Source organism: Eptesicus fuscus, chromosome 13 (genome assembly GCF_027574615.1).
Source record: "Eptesicus fuscus isolate TK198812 chromosome 13, DD_ASM_mEF_20220401, whole genome shotgun sequence".
NCBI lineage: Eukaryota > Metazoa > Chordata > Mammalia > Chiroptera > Vespertilionidae > Eptesicus > Eptesicus fuscus.
Window position 1 is genome coordinate 47597507 of NC_072485.1, and position 20995 is coordinate 47618501.

Sequence of the window (20995 nt, forward strand, 5' to 3'; positions counted from 1 at the left end):
AGAGGGAGAGAGAGATAGAAACATCAATGATGAGAGAGAATCATTGATTGGCTGCCTCCAGCATGCCCCCTACTGGGGATTGAGCCCACAACCCGGGCATGTGCCCTTGATCAGAATTGAACCTGGGACCCTTCAGTCTGCAAGTCGATGCTCTATTCACTAAGCCAAACCAGCCAGGGCAATATTTATAAACTAGAGGCCTGGTGCATGAAAATTCATGCACTGGAAGGGGGGTCCCTCAGCTCAGCCTGCCCCCTCTCACAGTCCAGGAGCCCTCAGGGGCGGGAGGCGACCTGGCAATCAGGGGAAGGCGATGCCCCATCACACTTCTGCTGCTGCCACTGCCGGCAGCGCAAGCCTCGGCCAGCCCTGGTTACCTGAGTCTCGGGTGGCCCTGGGCGGCTGGGCAGCTGCCATCTGAGGCTTGCCTGCACCTCGGACCGGCCCTGGGTGGCTCGGGGGCTGAGAGGACTGGGGGACTCCGGAGGCAGGTGCATTGGGCAGGTCTGGCCTTGCTGCGTGCCTGCCGCTCCAGTAGGGCTGAGGAGACTGAGTGCCACCATCTTGTGGCTATGGGTGCCGCCATCTTTGAGGATGAGACAGTCAATTAGCATATTCCCTCCTTATTGGCTGTGGGCGCCATTTTTGAGGGCATGGCAGTCAGCATATTCTCTCCTTATTGGCTGTGGGCGCTGCCATCTTTGAGGGTGGGACAGTCAATTAGCATATTCCCTCCTTATTGGCTGTGGGCACTGCCATCTTTGAGGGTGGGACAGTCAATTAGCATATTCCCTCCTTATTGGCTGTGGATGCCATCATCTTTGTGATGGTGGGAGGGTCAATTAGCATATTCCCTCTTTATTAGATAGAATATTTCAATAGGTATCCCTAAAAGATATGGATTTTTTAAAAACTACAATGCTATTAACATCAGGCATTCTAAAGTCTACTATCTGCCTGGCCGGCATGGCTCACTGGTTGAGCATTGACCTATGAACCAGAGGTCATGGTTCGATTCCTGGTTGGGGCACAAGCCCGAGTTGCAGGGTGAATCCCCAGTGGGGGTGTGCAGGAGGCAACTGATCGATGATTCTCTCTCATCTTGATGTTTCTATCTCTCTTCCCCTCTCCTTTCTTCTCTGAAATCAATACAAATATATGTATTTTAAAAAGTCTATTGTATATTTAGCTTTGCAGGGAGGGGGAGAGAGGGGTGTCCAAAATTCTGCATAGGCTTTTGTTTGCATGTGCTTATGTGAATTTGGGAATAGTGTCCCTGGCTTTCATAGATCCTCAAAGGGTTCATGATCCACAAAGGGCAAGAACTATACACCAGATAATGGAGTAGGTAAGAATATCAAGGAAGAGAGATAGCAGCTCTTATAAATAAAAGGACAGGCATTTATGTCAGACTTAATCTCTTATAGGGTTACATGATGAAAAAAGGCCATAGACGGAAAAACTGGACTGAACGCTGGTTTGTACTAAAACCCAACATGATTTCTTATTATGTGAGTGAGGATCTGAAAGATAAGAAAGGTGACATTATCTTGGATGAAAACTGCTGTGTGGAGGTAAGAGCCTACTGTTACCTCTTTGTGGTGCTGCCCCCTGCTGCTCAAGTAGCTTATCTTCCTTGTAGACTTCAGGGCCTTAAAATAATCTTAAAACTTCCGTTTCCAACATAATATAGGCTAAAGTTACAATAAAAATTAAAGATACCTGACAGAATTTTTTTTAAATATGAGTTTGTCTTCTGTCTTATACTTGTGAACAAAGCATAGGGATTAAATTGTGTTTGTTTGTACATTTACGGAATCATTTATTGAATAAAACGGAGTCATCAAAAGAAAATAAAGCAAAAAAAAAAAAAAAAATCAGTGAAATAATGAACATGCCAGAAATTCTGGGCCATTTTGAGTGCAATGAATAAAACTGAAGAGGAAGTGAGCAATACCTTAGAATATTTTGAGTGACTTTCAGTACATCTTATTCATAACTGTTAATTCTGTCAAGAAGTGAAGTCCTCAAGAACATACATTTTTGAGTATTTATATCTGAACTATTACCGGGCCTGTCTTTGTTGAAGAACATTTCAAATACCTACGCTCTTACTCATAAACGATAATGTATTTTGATGGATGAAATGGTGTAGATATTAATGTTCTAGGGTGTGCAATACCCATTAAGGGTTTGTTTGTTTTTTAGATTCAGCTAAACATGGAAAGTCACAAAGATTACAATAGGCCATACCAGTCTCCTCATAAGGATGTAGGTCAGGAGCCACAGCTTGCCAGCCCAGAATCCAGGTGCGAGGAGAGGAGTGCACACCTCTGGCAGGTGTGGGAATCACTCTGGCTTAGAAGCCTCGTAGCTCATGGGAGTGAGTACCTGTAGTAACTCCGAGGGTATCCCTCCCAGGGTTCTTGTAAGGGACGTGCTCAGGTGTGCATCACTGTGCTTAGGGAAGCCCAAAGCGTGGCATCCCCATCAGGTGGTCACTCTCCCAGTCAGGATTTGGTGTACTGGTCAGGAGCCATGGTTCCCGTAAGTAAAGTTGCCCAGGGGATAGAATTAGTGAGTCAGTTAAATGCATTTAGAGATATTTTTTATTGACATTGAATTCAGCCAGAGATATGTATAAATAATTAAGATGGAATTTAATTTAAAAACTTAAAAATAATATCTTAGCCTTGGCCAGGTGGCTCAATTGGTTAGAGCATTGGCTTGATGTGCCAGGGTTGTGGGATTGATCCCGGGTCAGGCACATACAAGAAGCGACCAATGAATGCATAAATAAGTGGAACAGCAGAAATCTATGTTTCTTCCTCCCTCTCTCTCTCTCTGTAAAAAAAATAAAAAATAAATAAAAATCTTAAAGAACTAACTTAGCTTTCTGTTTTAGTCTTTGCCTGACAAAGATGGAAAGAAATGCCTTTTTCTCATCAAGTGTCTTGATAAGACCTTTGAGATCAGTGCTTCAGATAAGAAGAAGAAGCAGGAGTGGATTCAAGGTAAGGTAACTTTTGCTATTGGTCATGATATAACTCGAAAGCTCTGACTTTCTATTTTTGAAGCTCATGGGAGATACGAAGGCCTTGTTCCCTCATTGTCTGTGTTAGTACTAGGTATAACATGGTAGCTTAAAGAAAAACAAATCAAGAGCAGTTTCCAAATTTTTAGTCAATTTCATTTTGTAATCATCTTACGGGAAAATTGTAAACTGGACATTTTGAGTTTCATTTACTTCTACTATTTGAATAGTGTGGAATTTCCCCTTTTAAAAACTGTGAAGAATTTTAAAGTGACCATCAAAGAATGAGACACTGTATGTTAAATTTTTTTAAATGATGGGGAGATTCTGAATATGATATTCTTGGACTTAGTTATGTTACTGGGACCCCAATTTTTTTTTTTTTTTTTTGAGTCCACGTGCCTGTGTGCACTGGCTCAAACAAATGCAGGCGCAGGAGTTTGCAGTATAGAAAGAAAAATAGTTTAATATTGAAGTGACCAATCCAGAGATGGGGAGCTAACACTAAAAACCTCTGTGGCACATAGGTTAAGATTATATAGGGCAAAAATCACAAGACACTGAGGGGTAGGGGTTCAGGTCGTGCTGGGAGCTGATTGGTTGGAGGTGAGGTAAGGGTAATGAATCATGTCTTCAGGTCTAGAGGACAGTTCTGAGGTCTGCTCAGGCGACCCTCTATCTGGGCTCTTGGGAAAGTAGCTGGGTATCTTTACTTTAGGGCTCAGGAGCCGAAACATAACTTAGGTCAAGACGTTATCTTTAGTCTGGACCTTGTGACCATTAGTCAGGTCTGGGCTGTCTTCTGCTGCCCCGGGGTGGCTGATTATCCAGGGGAAAGGCTAGGTTTCTGAGGGGTATACCGAGAGAACTAGTATTTTTAGGGCTAGGATTAAAAACTAAATTTAATCAAAGTCATAGGGACCCTCACTGTCAGGCAAAACAAGGTTACATTGGAAGTTGTGCGCTTTTTTGATGTGGTTTAAGAGTGTGAGGCAAGCCCAGCTGGGTTTGAATTGTCTTTCCTGAGTCACGTGGGCTGAGTGATGAATTCTGTAGCTGCTTTCCTCTCCTGTGGAATGGGAACAGTAACAGTACTGGCCCCCAGGGTTGTTGTAAAGATTAATAATTAAATAATGAAGTTATACTCACATATCTAAAATGATACATCCTTGCAGAAATGCTTGTGATACGTTGCAAGCAACCTAAATGTCCATTAATTGGGAAATGGTTAAATACATTATGGTACAGGTACGCAGTGGAGTACTGTGCGGTATACTTTGTGTAGTCATATGAAAGCTCTCAAGAATAAACAAAATGAGAAAACCAAGGCTCAGAAGAGTGTGCTATGCCACTGTTTGTGTCAAAAGGAGGTGGAGGATGTGTATGCATATTTACTTGTATATTCTTAATATATTTCAGGAAAGATGCACAAGGAACTTTAGCAGTAGTTGCTGGTGGAGAGGGGAACCCAGTGCTTGGGGATAGGAGTACGAGAGAGACTTCCTGTATGTCCTTTCATGCTTTTGAATTTGAACAAAAGTATTAACTATTAAAAAAATTTATACAGCCCTAACCGGTTTGGCTCAGTGGATAGAGCGTCGGCCTGCGGACTGGAGGGTCCCAGGTTCGATTCCGGTCAAGGGCATGTACCTTGGTTGTGGGCACATCCCCAGTGGGGGGTGTGCAGGAGGCAGCTGATCGATGTTCTCTCTCATCGATGTTTCTGACTCTCTATCCCTCTCCCTTCCTCTCTGTAAAAAAATCAATAAAATATATATTTAAAAAAATTTATACAATTGAAACCATCAGGAAAGAAATCAGGTTTTATATAAAAATTAGATAATGCACGGAAAGGGTATACATATAGTCAGGATTCAATAAATGGTTGCTACTATTAACGTCTCAGGAAGCAGGTATATAGGGAGACGGTTTCAAAAGGCATAGTTGTCGGGCAAACAACACAGCAGGTAGCAAATCAGATACCGGAACTTTGAATCTGAGCCCTTACTATGGCCAAATCTTAGCCTTTTGAGAAGTATGGGGAAGGGACTTGAAAGTGTTATTTATTTGAAAGTGTTGTTTTAAATAAACGCTTCAAATGTGTGTGGTATTCCCGAATCAAGCATCTATTTAAGCACAGATATATAATTTTGGAATTTTGGAGCTAAAAGTGACTTTAGAGATGAGGAAACTGATGCTCGAGCCACGGTGTGACCTTGGTGACTTGCTCAAGGTCACACCGATACTCGGTGGCAGAGTCAGAATCTACACTGAGGCCTGGCTGGCTTTCTTCCCACTGTGCCATTTGCATGGTAGGGTTACACAGAATAATGGGTATCTGCTGTGCTTTCTCCTACACCTTTCACAGCCATTCATTCTACCATCCATCTGCTGAAGTTGGGCAGCCCGCCGCCACACAAAGAAGCCCGCCAGGGTCGGAGAGAACGCCGGAAGAAGCTGCTGGCTGAGCAGGAGGAGCTGGAGCGGCAGATGAAGGAGCTCCAGGCTGCCAACGAGAACAAGCAGCGGGAGCTGGAGACCGTGAGGAAGGTGAGGAGAGGGGAGCGGACGCTGGGCTGGGCCCGGAGGGCTCTTTGCATCGCAGGAGCCACAGCTGCCTCACTTCCGAGCTTGGTTTTACCAAGACCAGCTTACTGCAGATTGCCAAGAGTGCAAGAGCACAAGAGAGCGAACTTCTTTGTTTAGGGGATGAAGTGTCTCAGATCTGCCCGCGCTTGCAGTGGCCATGCCGACTCTGGCCAATGATCTGTTCCCAGGTGTGACTGACAGGAAAGCACCCTCCCTATTTCATCCAAACTTTACTGGGCCTGCGTCTCTGTATCAGCCCCACTTCTTCCCGCAGAGATGTGCAGGGAATATCTGCACAAATGACATGCCCATAATGTTTGGCCTTCCCTCTGCTCCTTTCCTGTTGTTCATAACTAGGTTAATTACAACGGAATCAGTATAAGGCCCCTCCTTCCTGGTGCGGTGCTCTCTTTGCAACCCATGGAAATGCCACACCTCATGCTGTCTTCCTCCTCGTGGACTCCCAAAGAATTTTTTTAATATAGTTTTATAATATTAAGAACCATGTGGACATACACTCTTAGAAATAGCTGTTCCTATCCAGCACAACTACTTTCTTTTTAAATATATTTTATTGATTTTTTTACAGAGAGGAAGGGAGAGGGATAGAGAGTTAGAAACATTGATGAGAGAGAAACATCGATCAGCTGCCTCCTGCACACCCCCTACTGGGGATGTGCCCGCAACCAAGGTACATGCCCTTGACCGGAATCGAACCTGGGACCCTTGAGTCCGCAGGCTGACGCTCTATCCACTGAGCCAAACCGGTTTCGGCAAGCACAACTACTTTCTAAAAGCAGCTCTAAGGTCTTGCTGCTCTTCTTCCCAAATCACTCCTGCATCTCGCCTCTTCCTGCTGTCGTACATCTTCTTTAAAACCCCCTTCACAGGCTCGGATGAGCACCTGCAGCATGAGATTGCTGCTCCCTCCACCCACTGTGCACAGAGTGCGGTGGGTGTTACGAGTGGGGATCTGGACATGGTGCCCCCTCCTTTATAACTTACGAAATGGGTCATACATACAAAGGAGAGCATGAAATATGTGTATACAAATACAGCGACTATTTCTGAAAGTACAACTAAGTTAAGATAGAATATTGCCAGTAGTTTAGAAGCTCCTGTGTCCTGTCTTTAAAAGAAATTTGCAAGCAGCAAGTTTGTGGTTTATGTTTGGTTTTATGAGCTTTTATACACGCCTAGACTCCAGTAACTACCACAGACAGAATACAATTTCAGAGAGGAAGGGAGAGGGAGAGAGAGATAGAAACATTCATGATGAGAGAGAAACATCAATCGGCTGCCTCCTGTACATCCCACACTGGGGATGGAGCTCCCAATCCGGGCATGTGCCCCAACCGGGAATCAAACCATGACTTCCTGGTTCATAGGTCAAGGCTCAACTACTGAGCCACCGAGGCCGGGCTGAAGTGGTTGTCTTTAATTGTTGTTTCACTGGGAAAGGGAGTATGGAGCTCCTCAGGCCACCCTTCTGGAAGTCGGGCTCTCGTAAGGTTTAAGGAATAATGTGTAAGATGACAATACTGTACAGTAAGAACCCAAGAAGTAGGTCTCAGACCTCACGAATGCATTTGCAAGTGAATGTGACTGAGTGACTCCATTGCAAAATGCTGTTCAGACTTACCAATAGTCATTGATTTAGCTAATTTGTTTTGTATGTTGCCTGGGAAAATTATTGGAATGGAAGTCCAGCGGATCCGAAAGTTTTGTTCTGTATTTGTGGGACATTAAGGATGTTTGGATTCTCGCACATGTTTAAGTGTGACCATTTCTCTCTCCAAATGCATTTCTACGGATGGCTTTCGATCGGGTAGAAACTGGAAGAAGCAGCATCTCGGGCAGCAGAAGAAGAAAAGAAACGCCTTGAGACGCAAGTGGAACTCCAGGCCAGGTTCAGCTCGGAGCTGGAGCGAGAGAAGCTCGTGAGTACCGCACGCCGGGGCGTGTGCTGGCGCCGCTCCCAGCGCCAGCCTGGTTGGTGGGGCGAGGGCCTGTGAGGCTGCAGTGAGGCCATGCTGTCAGCGTGGCTCTGCTACTGGCTTGCCGTGGGCTTTTGGGGAAGTTATGTGTCTGTTCGTTCTTCCATTGTGCTGGGCACCATGCCCAGGATGTAAAGGTAAAAGACAGAAACCTTGCTGTCAAGCCCCTGAAGTGGAAGTTTAAGGAAGGGGGTGATAAGGGCTGTGGTTAGGGTGACTATGTCTTGGTTGGACTGGGACAGCCTCTGCCATCCTGGGATAATTATTACCAGCATCCCTTTTCCTTCCCAAAGTGTCCTGGCTTGGAAAATAAATAGCTATGGAAAAAGTGCACATCGGTTCCATGACATTTCTCCTCTGTAATGAGCCGAGTCCGGGGTCCTGAAATCATGAAAACGTACGGATTCTGGTCTGCTGCCCTCAGCAGCTCTGATTCATCTATGAGGTTCCCCTCCCCAAGACTCCCGTAGGTAGCAGGTCTTCTCACATTGAGTTCTGACCGTGTGGGAGAGTGCTGAGCCCAGCGCCTGTTACACAGATGTTCATCACGTTGCCTTTGGTACTTTCGTCCCTTAGCGTTGAAATGGACATGTTTGAGCTGTGAGAGAACAGCGCACAGAGGAGGGCCACTCTCACAGCCAGGGGTCTGGGTTGGTTTCCTCTCTGCTCCTTACTGAGCACTAGTTTCTCGTCTTTAAATGAGGGGCTTATCATATGATCCGTCATGACTGTTATGAGGGTGACGTGAGCTAATACAAGTGCAAATATTTTATAAACTGGATATGCTCGTGCGTGCGCTATTATATTTAGGATGCCCTTGTCTTTTCCTTGTTAAGGCAGAGATCCAAACTTAAACCCAGAAAAGAGGAGCCATAAACTTGTCAGGACACTAAATTCCCTGCCTGAGTCTCCCCAGGGCTGGTGGTGCCCTAGGGAGGGGAGGGAGGGGGGTGCTAGGCTGCCAGGTAAGTGCAGGAGGCTCAGCACATCAGTGTTTCCTTTTTTCTTCGGCAGTTCCGACTGGGGAAAGGCTCATTCCTTTCAGAGAAGACTCTGTTGGTAAAGGGCTTGTAGCTTTAAGACAGAAAGTAATCTAAAGAGAAATTATAAAGGGAAACATACATTTTTTCCCCCTTGACTTGATTCTAAGGTGTGGAGCGGAAAGGATGGAGAAAGTACTAGGGCAGGAACACAGCATAGGGGTTGTAGTTTGTCCCGGACTCTCTGGGTTTGGTTCTGGTGTTGGTATTGGGAGGGGGGGTGCTCGATTCCTCTATTTTTCCATCAAGGACGAAGGACAGGGCCCCCCCATCCTGCTGGGCTGCAGCTGTGGGCAGTGGCAACCCCTCAGGACGGTGGTGGAGTGGGAAGGTTTCCCTGAGGGTGGGGCCAGCCTGCATGTGAACATGACCCTTTTCTACCGTCAGATCCGACAGCAGATGGAAGAACAGGTTGCCCAAAAGTCCTCTGAACTGGAACAGTACTTGCAGCGAGTGCGGGAGCTGGAAGACATGTACCTAAAGCTGCAGGAGGCCCTTGAGGATGAGCGGCAGGCCCGGCAAGATGAAGAGACGGTGCGGAAGCTCCAGGCCAGGTACCACTCCGTCTGTGTACTCGCCTTTGCATAGTTTCTGGGAATGACTCACGCTGGTGGAGAGGGAGGGGGTGTGCCAGATTGGAGAGACCTGGAGGCTCGATGGCTGCGTCGTCTAGTCTCAGTCTGGGGTGCTGGGAGAGCCTTGCTTCTGGGGCTGCGGGCTGACCTGAGCAGTCTCGGTGTGTTGGATGGGGTGCCCCGTTAGAATGCCCAGGGACCCAGGATCAGCTCTGGTGAGACCCTGGCCTCGCCGGCATGTTCCGGACCAGAGAAGGGCTCTTGGTATGGAGACAGGGGCCTGCTTTACGCCAGAGTTGCAGCCCCTTTTGGGGGATAAGGAGGAAATAAGCAGTTTTCGGTTGGTCATTCAGGATTAGTGAGATTCTTTAAATAATTATTATTCAAAATCTTACTTTTAGAACTTCTTCAAGCTAGACCGGTTTTTCCCTTAGAGCAGGGGTGGGGAACACCTGGCCCATGGGCCGTACAAGGCCCGTGAAACCAAGGCAGCCCCAGGTGGGACTCAAAATTCAGTAAATCTGGGAGCTTTTGTCATAGCAGCATACATTTATATTAAGTGGATGATGTTATAAAGATCTAAATGGCCCTTGGCAGCACAAAGGTTCCCCACCCCTGCTTAGAGCTTTTAGAGTCAGGTTTACTACGTATGATAGTCATGTTCTTGGATGAGAACTCTGAGATTTTGGTCTTTGTAGCAGCAGGGAGGACGGGGTAGAATGAAGACCCGGACGTGAAATTGGAGCTCTCCACTTGCTTCCCCACTTGTGTTCTTGAAGATGTCGTGTCCACACTAAAAACATGGACCCCAGTGGCCCGGCTGGTCAGTGCAGGTGCACGCGGGCTTCAAGCTGTGACTCCGCTTCGGGGAACAGCCGCGGGGCAGCCCGGGGTCGATTTCCCACGGCTGCCATTCTCCTGTGGCGCGGCAGAGGAGGCTCGTCTGATATCTAGGCAGGAAGAGAAGAGAGGAGGTCTTCATTGTGTGCTTTGCCAAAATGACTTTAAAAATAAATAGGTTTTGAAAATTTTAATTCTATTAAGGAAAAATTATCTTCTAAGTAGAAAATCAAATGCTTAGCATTTTGCCTGGCATTTCAGTCCCACAGGTGTGTGCTCAGTGTCCTGGGATGTGAACTAGACTCTTAGAACTGCCACCCAGTTGCCGTTGGCAGTGATGTTGGCACAAGGTTCACTTACTGGGAAGGTTTGAGTCCCATGTGACTTCCAAAGAGAGGCATTCTACAGGCACAAGATGGATTTGGGCCTCGTTATAATTTTTGTTGTGTTGGGAGTTTATAGATTACCCTGTGCAGAGAATTAACAGGTGAGCTATGACATATATTTTACTTCCCCGCAGTTTTGAGAGAGGTTGATTATAACACAGCAGAGATTGGATCACAGAGGGAACCAGATATCTCTAGAAATTTATTAAAATACTAGAGGCCCAATGCACGAAATTCATGCAAGAGTTGGCCTTCCTTCCCCCTGCTGCCGGCACCGGCTTCCCTCTGGCACCCGGGACCCAGGCTTCGTCTGGAAGGTCATTCGGAAGGACGTCCGGTCTAATTAGCATAATATGCTTTTATTATTATAGATTAGTTATTTTGTATTTATCAAATGAGTGCTCTTTAAGGGGTAATTTTGGATAAAACTTTTAGCTTTTAACTAGTGGTAAATATTAGAATCACCTGTAAAGTTTAAAAAAAAATACATATGTAGGGCCTGTCCCACATTTACTGAATCAAAATATCTGTGGGTAGGAGCCAGGAATGAGTATTGCTATTTAAAAAACTCTGGCTAATTATTTTGTACATTCTGATTTAAGTCCATAGCAAAATGGTTTCAACCTTTTGAATGCAAATGTAGCTATTACATATGTACAGATTTGCACCAAGAAGCTGAAATTGCTGCACAAAAATTAACTTTTTCTTGATGTGCAAAGGCCACTTTTGAATATAATTATTTTACTACTTTAAATTATTTTTCTTTCAACTTAGTTTTTGGAACTTGAAATGGATAAACTGACGCCCTCTGGTGGTCATTTTTAAGCACGGCCGGCCAGCCCCTCCCTGGCAGTCCCGGAAGCGGGGCCTGGTTCAGAGGGTCGTTTTGTCAGATTGGCAAAGGGGACTTTCTCCTTGCTCCCACTCCCAGAACAGGCCTTTCTCGGTAGCAAATCAAGCGAAGTCCTCATGGAGTTGAGAAAGAAACACTTAAGTCTCCCTCTGAGGAAATGAAACAACCTTAGGTGAAGGGCATATGTTCAGGGCTTTTTAGTTAATCCTCTGCCCTTTCTTCTAGCAATATTACATCCTTCTTGGAATAGTTGGCATCTCGTTCTTCCACTGGATGACCCTTTCTCTGTCAGTGTCTTTTTTTTTTTTTTTAAATATATTTTATTGATTTTTTACAGAGAGGAAGAGAGAGGGATAGTTAGAAACATCGATGATAGAGAAACATCGATCAGCTGCCTCTTGCACACCCCCTACTGGGGATGTGCCCGCAACCAAGGTACATGCCCTTGACCGGAATCGAACCTGGGACCTTTCAGTCCGCAGGCCGACGCTCTATCCATTGAGCCAAACCGGTTTCGGCTCTGTCAGTGTCTTAACATTATCTTAGTATTTCCCCAGAGATACTTTATTTGTTTATTTATATTTTTAAATATGTTTTCATTGATTTTAGAGAGAGAGGAAGGGAGAGGGACAGATAGAAACATTGATGAGCGAGGAACATCACTAATTGGCTGCCTCCTGCACATCCCTCACTGGGGATCGAGCCCACCACCCAGGCATGTGCCCTGACCGGGAATCCATCCAGCGACCTCTTGGTCCTGGGTCGATGCTCAACCGCCGAGCCACCCCGGCCAGGCTCCCCAGAGATGCTTTATGTAGTAAGTTGTTTAAGTACAAGAACTTTGACTTGAGCCATCTAGGTCTTGTCAACTTCTTGATATATTAAAATTGAAGTTTATTTTTTTGATGTGTAACCTGAAGGTTCGCTAGCCTCTTCTGAATGGGAACTCAGAAGAAAACTGTTCAGTTGACATTGGGAAAACCCAACTATGGAACGTTCTTGAGGCTGAGCCATAGCCTGTCCCATTGTAACTTCCGCTCACTATGTTTTCGGACCTGTAAGGCCTGTTGCATACTTCAGTCATGTCTGCAGTCTCAGCAGCTGGTGCCGTGCCCGGCACACGGCAAGCGCCCGCGGGTATTTTGTGAGTAACTGAACGGATCCAAGTTCGACTCACTGGGTCCTCTCGGAGCAACAGTCTCTTCCACGTGTGATACTTTTCATGTATGTGAAGGCGGTGAGGAACTGAGCTCTGGAGTGAGGTCTGGGTTTGGTTCCCAGCTACTTTCTAGCTGTGTAACTGTAGAAAAGCTATTTCACTGCGTTGAGCCTTCAGTGCCTTATCGATAGACGAAGGCTAACTGCCATCCTTGCAGGGTTGAGGAGATGACACAAGATAATGCGTGCAGGCCGCTTGTGGAAGGCCTGGCGTTTGCTAGTCACTCCAAGTGTTGGCTTCTGTTCCTTTATCTCGTTTGCAAATGAGGAAGAGAGATAATATGTAGAATGTCAAAATAAGAATTCTTCAAAAGATACTGACAGGCTGGAATGATGGTTTGATACCAAGAAGATAGTTTAAAATAGCAACAGAAGCCCGGCTGGCGTGGCTCAGTGGTTGAGCCTCAACCTGTGAACCAGGAGGTAATGGTTAGATTCCAGGTCAGGGCACATGCCTGGGTTGGGGGCTCAATCCCCAGTGTGGGGTGTGCAGGAGATAGCTGATCAATGATTCTCTCTCATCATTGATGTTTCTATTCTCCCTCTCCCTTCCTTGTTGAAATCAATAAAAAAATTTTTAAACAAAAATATATCTATGGAGCAAGTACAGGATCCAGGAGACTTGGCTGAATAGAAATTAATTCAAAAAGACTCTTGAGTTTTATTTACTTCCTTGTGATGTGATTGCCAAAAACCTCATCTACTCTCAGGTAGCCTCAGTGAATGTGAGAATCCAGAGCTAATGAGGCAATAATTCCTCCGTAATAACAAAAGCTGCTTCAGTCAGCATTTTCTACGTGATGGGTACTGTTCTAAGTACCTTACACGCATGGTCACATTTAATGCACCAGCAAACCTTTGATGGTGGGTGTTGTTCCTATAATTTTTCTGTAAATGAGGAAACAGAGAGTTTAGATTCTTTGGTCAGGGGCTTGTTTGCAAACCACAGAAACCAACTTGCATTAGCTAAAGTAATAAAACAATTCCGTGGAAGGTTCTTAAGTAGTTCACCAGTTCCACAGAACAGCAGGTGGCCAGGCCTGGAACCCAGGCAGGAACCAAACCCCCGCCCAAACCAGGCCACGGGAGGAGTCCAGTCGGGAGGCCCGTGGTGCCGACATGGGCACCGTGCCGGTGGTTGCTCCTGCCACCACTGGATCGTGGATATTGCTGCCACGATAAGTTCCCCACCATCTCTGCTCCTTTGTGTCCGTTCCTCAGAGACAGATCCAGGAGGGGCCGCTGCTTAGCCAAGCCCAGGCGGCCAAGGGGCAGGGGGAGCAGATGTCGCCTGCGGCTTCTGTAGCGGGAGATGCTCCCTGCTTTCCATCAAGACACCTTCTGTGCCAGGTTCTCTAGACGTGTGAAGGGGATCCAGATGCTGGGCGCCTACACGCTGCCATTGCCCATCCCCCTCCATCCTTTCTCCCTGGGGTGCAGAAGCAGGCCTTGCCAGTCTTGTTCACTGCTGTGTCCCGGCACCGAGAAAGGAACACGGGAGGGCGAATAGGTCCACACGAGCGCGGGATAGACTGTGCTGGTCAGACCACACGCAGGTGTACAGGTGTGCACATCGCAGCCCAGGAGACATCGAAGGGGCACCGACTGGCCTTTGTGGGGCTGGGGATGGGAGGCGGGAGGGCTCATCTTGGCTGAGGAAGACCTTTCCAAGGACCGAGGCTGCCCACACAGCAGCTGGCCCAGTCTACAAAGCAGCGAGGGGCCCATCACACGGCATTCGAGCCGAGTTGGGTAACCACCTCGCAGGATGTTGTAGAGGGAATTTTGACAGAGCTGTGGTTGGGGTTAGGGTGGGGCATTTGGCGGGGCGGGGGGGGGTGGGCGCGCTCAGATAAGGGGTGTGGAGTCTGTTACTTTACTGCCTTTGCTGTTGGTTTTAGAAGAGCAGATGTTCTCGGGTGGTAACTGGCCTGCGGTGTGGCTTGTGACTGATGGTCCAGACACTAGAGGTGTGTCCTGTCCTGGGCTGGCATCTGACCACAGTGTCTGTATTTTGGGTACAGGTTTGGGTTGTCTGTTGGTTTAGTTGATTTAAATACCTAAGTAGCTGGAAGTTCTCAGACAGGTAGCCTGTTATAGTAACACTACAGGCCCAGTGCATGAATTTGTGCACCTTGAAAGGAACTGGGGGCCTCGAGGCTGCAGTGGGCACAGGGGCGGGTCTCAGCCCATCCTCTGCGCCCCCATCTGGCCCCTCCCACTGCGGCCCCATCCCCCCTCGTCCCCTGACTGCAGCCCTGCTCCTGCCACCGCTTTTCCCATGCACTGGCGGCGCTGGCCCCGCTTGCACCCGCTGATGCTGATGGCACGGAGTGATTGGGGCCGGCCCAGCAGCGGGTGCGAGTGGGGCTGGCACCGTCAGTGGGTACAAGCGGCGGCTGCTGCTCTGATCGCCCCTCAGGAGCAGGGGGAGGTGGAGAAGCCCTCAGGGGCGATTGGGGCCGGCAGCCGCTGCTCACACCCACTGAGGGTGCCGAGCGATCAGGCGCTGGCAGTGGGTGTGAGCGGAGCCCGCACCAGCAGCAGGTGCGAGGGCCAGGCAGGACTGCGGTGTGCGGGAGCAAAGAATTTTCAGTAACCACCGGAGGCTCGCCGCGATGACAGTGACCGGCGTCCCTTGCTCACCTGCTCCACCATCCTGCTATGGCCGACTCCCACCATGTTCTGCGCACGCCCCCTGGTGGTCAGCACACGTCATAGCGACCAGTTGTTCGGTTGTTCCAGTTGTTCTGCTGTTTTTGTTCAGTCTATTTGCATATTAGCCTTTTATTATATAGGATTTGGAGTCACACAGGCCTGGGTTGAAACCCACGGCTACTTGTGCACTTTGCTTTTCAGTGGCTTCACGTGTAACGTAGAAATGATAGCGCCTTGTTTGTGGGGTTGATGATGATGAAGGTAAAGTGCTTGGCATGTAGTAATTGTTTAGTAAATGGTTCCTATTATTATTCTACCTTTTGTTAGTTCCTTCTGCCCTCACCTTCGTTAGTTTATCAGCCTTTCCCTCTGTGATAGGTTTTTACAGATGGAAGGTGTTTGGATGTTGGAGGAACCAGGGAAATTCCAGAATGTGGCCCTGCCCCCTGCCAGGCAAATGACCTGGGTGAGGTCACTCAACCTTTGTGCCTCACTGTCTTCATCTTCAGCTTATTGTGAGGATTAACTAGGAATACACGTAACTGTTGGCCCAGCCCGAGGCACAGTGAGCCTCCTTAAATGCCATTAATTTTTTTTTTCAAAAGAGGGTGAAACAGTTTGGAGCGGGAGGCGTGGGTCACGTCCTGTGAACATGGGCCTCTCTGGGTCCAAGCTTCCTCCTTGCAGCACGAGAGGCGGACAGGTGACCTTGAGAGTCTCTTCTGCACGGCGTGCCTCGTCACGGGGGGTCAGATGTGGAGGCCTGGGCCCGCGATCCTGAGCTCCCCACATTGCAGGTTGCTGGAGGAGGAGTCTTCCAAGAGGGCCGAGCTGGAGAGGTGGCACCTGGAGCAGCAGCAGGCCATCGAGACGACGGAGGCGGAGAAGCAGGAGCTGGAGAACCAGCGCGTCATGAAGGAGCGGGCCCTTCAGGAGGCCATGGCGCAGCTGGAGCAGCTGGAGCTGGAGCGGAAGCAGGCGCTCGAGCAGTACGAGGTAACCTCCCGGCCAATGTGCATTTAAATGGTTAAAAACAGGCTTTTTGTTTTGTGGTTAATCTCCACCCAGGATATGTTTCCATTGATTTTTAGCGAGCGTGGGAGGGAGGAGGAGAGAGAGAGAGAGAGCGAAACATTGATGTGAGAGACACATCTATTGGTTGCCTCCCGCACATGCCCCTGCAACTGAGGTGCATGCCCTTGACCGGAATCGAACCCAGGACCCTTCAGTCTGCAGGTGGACGCTCTCTCCCCTGAGCCACACCGGCCGGGCAAACAAGCTTTTTTAAAATAAGAGAACATTTGCTTAGCGGCAAGAAGCCGTAGTAAGAATTTTGCTTCGCTGGAAGAAAGAAAAAGGCAGCGAGGCGTGTCAGTTAGAGTCCAGTCAGGAGACGGAACCCACACAGTAACTGGAGCGGGGAAAGTTTAACATAAACAAGTATTAACTATAACCAGGTTACCTATGAAGCGGTAAAGAAAACTCTAAGAACATGGGAGCGGCAGGTGCAGGGCTGAGGCAGAGCACCCCGGAAGGACACGCCTGGAGGGTCCCCGTAAGCCCAGTGCAGGGACCGGTGTCCCACATGCCACGCACGGGAGCCGCTGAGAAGAGCCCAGTCGAACTGGGAAGCCAAGCCCCTTCCCCTTCAGCCCCCTCTGCTGACAGAGCTGAGATGGTGCCCGCTGGGGGGAGACTTACCCGGGAGCCACGGCTGGGCATTGGAGGGTGGACTTGCAGCCGAGAGGCAGGCACACGGGACTTGACACTCACCTGTAATCAGTGTGGGTGAGGTCCTCGGTGTGACCTCAGGCAGGCACTCAGCTGCTCTGCATCCTAGTTTTCCCACCTGCAAATGGGGGCGCTGATGGTTCCTGCTTCTTAGAGTGACTTACAGAGAAAGCCCGAGCTTATGGGAAGGGGCCAGTTATTTGGCTCTTCCGCTACCAGGGTGTGTTGCCAAATCAAAAACCCCCTCTGTTTCAGGGGGTTAAAAAGAAGCTGGAGATGGCAACTAGCAAGACCAAGAGCTGGAAGGACAAAGTGGCCCAGCACGAAGGGCTCATCCGCCTGATAGAACCAGGTAACGGTCCTGTGTGTGTGCGGTTTATCTCTCTGATTCGTTGTGGGCATCAGAATCGTGCACAGAAGCTTCTTCAGCCCAAATGTGAGAAGCCCCGCTGTTGAGGGTTAGCGTCTCTGCCTCCCTTGCCCTTGAACAGACCGGAGGCTGGTGCGCCCCCTGGTGCACGTCTCGTGGCTCTGGCTGCTGGGCACCGGGACGTTCCTCCGAGAGGAAACGGGTGGAAAAGGCACGGTGTTGTCATGATCCCGTCAGGGGCAGGGCACGGTACTCCCCTTATTTCAAGCCTGCTTGTCTTCCAGGTTCCAAAAACCCGCACCTCATCACCCACTGGGGCCCCGCCGCGTTCACCCAGGCGGAGCTGGAGGAGCGCGAGCGGAGCTGGAAAGGGAAGAAGGGCACCGAGTGACCGCGGCCGCGGCCCGGCCGCCACGTGGGCTCCGCGTGCAGCTGGAGGGCTTTGTGCGAAGGACAAAAGGAACTGGCTTTGCTGCTTCTGACTTTTCTTCCTTCAGCCTCCCGTTCGGTCCAGATACTGCGGGAGCCGTGGCCATCTTCCTGCAAATGAGGGCTTATCTGGGAAGGAGAAGAGCCACACTGCCAGGCTCCTCACAGACTCTTTCTTGGAAAACGGCCGCTTCTGGAAACCCCTTGGTAGCTTCCAGATTCTCGTCAGCGTCGCCACCGTCCTGTTTTGGGGCGGGGAGGTGCTCTGGGTCCCCGGATGCTCGGACCTCTGTGGACTCGGGTCCGCCCTCTCCTTCTGCAGCACGTGTCCTCCTCCCAGTGCCTGGTTCTCAGCTAGATTGGCAATAGCCTGGCAGTTCACGCGGGGTGCCCCGACCGTACTGCTCCGAGGCGGGAGCCAGCAGCTGCTCGTGGACCGAGCCCCGACTGAGCGGTCGCAGCCCGAGGGGGTGGCTGTGCGGAGGTGTCTGTGTGTAAAGCGCGGTGCCACTGACTCACCGCCGGCCTCGGGGGCGCTGTCTGGGCGGTCGGCATCCTTTTAAACAGGGCTTTGGCTCAGACACATACAGTAAGTCCTCACTTAGCATTATCGACAGGGTCTCCGACCCTAAGCGAAGGGACGTATGCAGCAAAACCAGTTTTCCCGCAGGCTAATTCATAAAGGCCAGAGTTAAGTTTTCGTGGTATCTCCTCGACGTGGTAACAAAACAGTGTTGCACAAAACGATGTCACTCAAGGACTTGCTGTATTTATGAATCAAAGCCCGTAGATGAACTAAGTAGATCCCGTTTCGAATGAGATTTTGAGAGTAGCTGAATTCCTCCTACGATTTAAAATGGTTTCAGTGGTCAGCGTGCTGACAGACCCCTTGTGTTACCTTTGTAGTTACTGTACAGAACGTTTCAGGAGTGTGGGAACGCTTGTCCTAATCGGGCCTTTTACTTAATAAACAGGAGTGTGATCATTTATAGGAATTACCTATGAAAACATTTTAAAAGTGTATTTTTGTCACGTGACGTCTTGAGAGGGAACAAAATATTTATAAATTTTCCAAACATTTTTACCTAAATGTACAATGTAATATGCTGAACAATCTTAATTTTTTTGCTAATTTTCTAAGATATATTAAACATATTTTGTATGATTTTTAAAAAATGGACTTAGTAAGAAAATAAAAATAAAAAAACACCCCAGAACAACATACATTTAAAACTGTCTGATTTAATAAAATAGGACCATGGCGTTGTGTGTGTGTGTGTGTGTGTGTGTGTGTGTGTGTGTGTATTTCCATACAAGGAGATGGACTTGGGAGAGGGGCACTTCCTGAAAACGCTGGGTGTGGAGTGTGGGCCTCACACCAGTGTTGCCCCTGAGTTGACCTTGGCCTTGTGTTCGGTGGCTGAGTCACTGATGTGGGTAACTGTCAGCTCACAGCCGGGAACTTACAGAGACGATTCCTCCCTCATTGTTGCTCTTGCCTCCAAGTCCTCTTACCTCTGCTTCCCAGATTCATGTGCCTTTCCGTTTTCCCAGAGTAAACAGTGTGGGTTTTTTTGTTTTGGTGCCGAGGTTGGTTCTGTTTTGGTTGCCAAGAGTAAAACTCCTGCTGTGGACACAGGAGGCCACTCCTCCAACCTGATGGCGTCTCGGGAAGCTGACCTCTCCCTTCGAGAGGGAGAGGGTGTGCTGCCTGGTGTTTTGTTAAAAACTGGTTTCGCTGCTGCAGTGGCTCTCCACCAGCATGAGTTCGCCCCCCAGGGGACCCTTGGCAATGTCCGGAGACATTTTCCGGTTGTCATAGCGGGGGGCGTTCCTGGCATCCAGTGGGTAGAGGCCGGGGATGCTGCCACATGTCCCTCAGTTCGCAGGACGGCCCCCAGTTGCAAAGAATTGTCCGGCCTAAGATGTCAGCTGTGCTGAGGTTGCTCTACAGAAAGGCCAGTTCTACTGCCCCGAACACGCAGGCTCCTGGAGGCAGGTTTCCCTGTAAGGCGCCCCAGGAGTTGGTATCAATGGGTGCACCTGGAAGGGAGAGAGGCCGTTGGCTCTGTGAGCTGGCAGAGAGCGGTGGGCAGGGGCTTTGGCACCTGCATGGGGCCCTGTGCTTCAGAAACGCTAAATGCCTTTTCCGCAGAGATCGAAGGGAGCTGCTGTGGGTCTGTCTGAAAGTCTGTGATGCAGGTTGCTGAGGCGGGAGGTGTAAAAGCTGCCGAGACGTTAGTTTCTCTCCAGGAGTGAATGAGCTCTGCACCCGAGAGTCCGTCAGAACCATCCAGCAGCTGGCGAGGGTGTGTTCTGTGCACCGCCAGCTGGGGATGTGCCTCATGGAGCCGAGCGCTGGTGCAAAGCCTCCAACGTGGCACCGCTGCCCCAGAGGAGTGAGGATCGGCCAAGGTCAGGCCACAGGGAAGGGGGAGAGGCTCTGCTCAGCTTTTACCAGTTCGTAGCAGGTGCTCCAAACTTGTTGAAAGAATCTGTCTTGGGATTAGTTTAAGGAATGTTCTTTCCTCTCCCCGCTCTACGTCCTTTATATGTTCCGTTGGAGACCTGCAAAAGTCACCCCTCAACCTCGGGGAAACTAGATGGTAGTATCTACTGAAGACAACAGCCGCCTTCCAGGCCCGTGGTTCCACAACCAGGAGGCACGAGCCCACCAGAGACCCCACGAGGAGGGTCACCGCACCTTTAGGATGGCCCCAAGCCAGAAGCGCCACGAATGCCCATCAGCAGAGAACAGATGGGTGAGAACAGTCAGACAGGAGGCCACACTGTAATCAAAATAACATCGCTGAGAGGTGCAGCCCCGAGGATGGACCGCAGACATTCTGTTGTGCAAAGAAACCAAACAGAGAACATCTGAATGATTCCATTCGTATTGACTTGCAGAACTGGCCCAGCTGATCTGTGGACGCCGAGGTCAGAATCGTGGGTCCCAGGGTGTGGTGTTAACTGGAAAAGGGCACAGAGAACCCGGGATGCTGGAACGGGCAGCGGTTGTACAATCAGCCGTCAGCTTTATACTCCAGATGCGTGCAGCTTGCTGCCTGTGGCCACAGTGCTTCTCGGACGCGGCAGCTGGCTCGTCCCGAGAGGTCAGCGGGCCCAGGCCCCTCGGTTTGCAGAGAAGGACCCGGAGGGGGCAGATCAGGTCCTGACCCTTTTCCAGGATGAGTTCATCACACCCCTGCCTCCTCATTGGATGTCAAACACTTTTCCTCTGTGTTTCTACCCCCCACCCCCAGCTGACATGTCCA

The 20995-nt window shown here is 49.2% G+C and overlaps 1 protein-coding gene across 2 annotated transcripts in view; it reads left to right on the plus strand.

Moving 5' to 3' along the window:
• SWAP70 (switching B cell complex subunit SWAP70) overlaps nt 1-18936 on the plus strand; it is a 74304-nt gene extending 55368 nt beyond the window's left edge. For both annotated transcript variants that reach the window (XM_008151043.3, XM_054725274.1), the window contains 8 exons: nt 1428-1574; nt 2906-3014; nt 5403-5584; nt 7456-7563; nt 9048-9214; nt 15988-16186; nt 17177-17273; nt 17576-18936. In XM_008151043.3, the coding sequence (XP_008149265.1) occupies nt 1428-1574; nt 2906-3014; nt 5403-5584; nt 7456-7563; nt 9048-9214; nt 15988-16186; nt 17177-17273; nt 17576-17682 (1116 nt within the window). In that variant the 3' untranslated portion in view covers nt 17683-18936. The remainder of the gene's footprint in view (nt 1-1427; nt 1575-2905; nt 3015-5402; nt 5585-7455; nt 7564-9047; nt 9215-15987; nt 16187-17176; nt 17274-17575) is intronic.
• Nucleotides 18937-20995: the final 2059 nt, after the last annotated feature.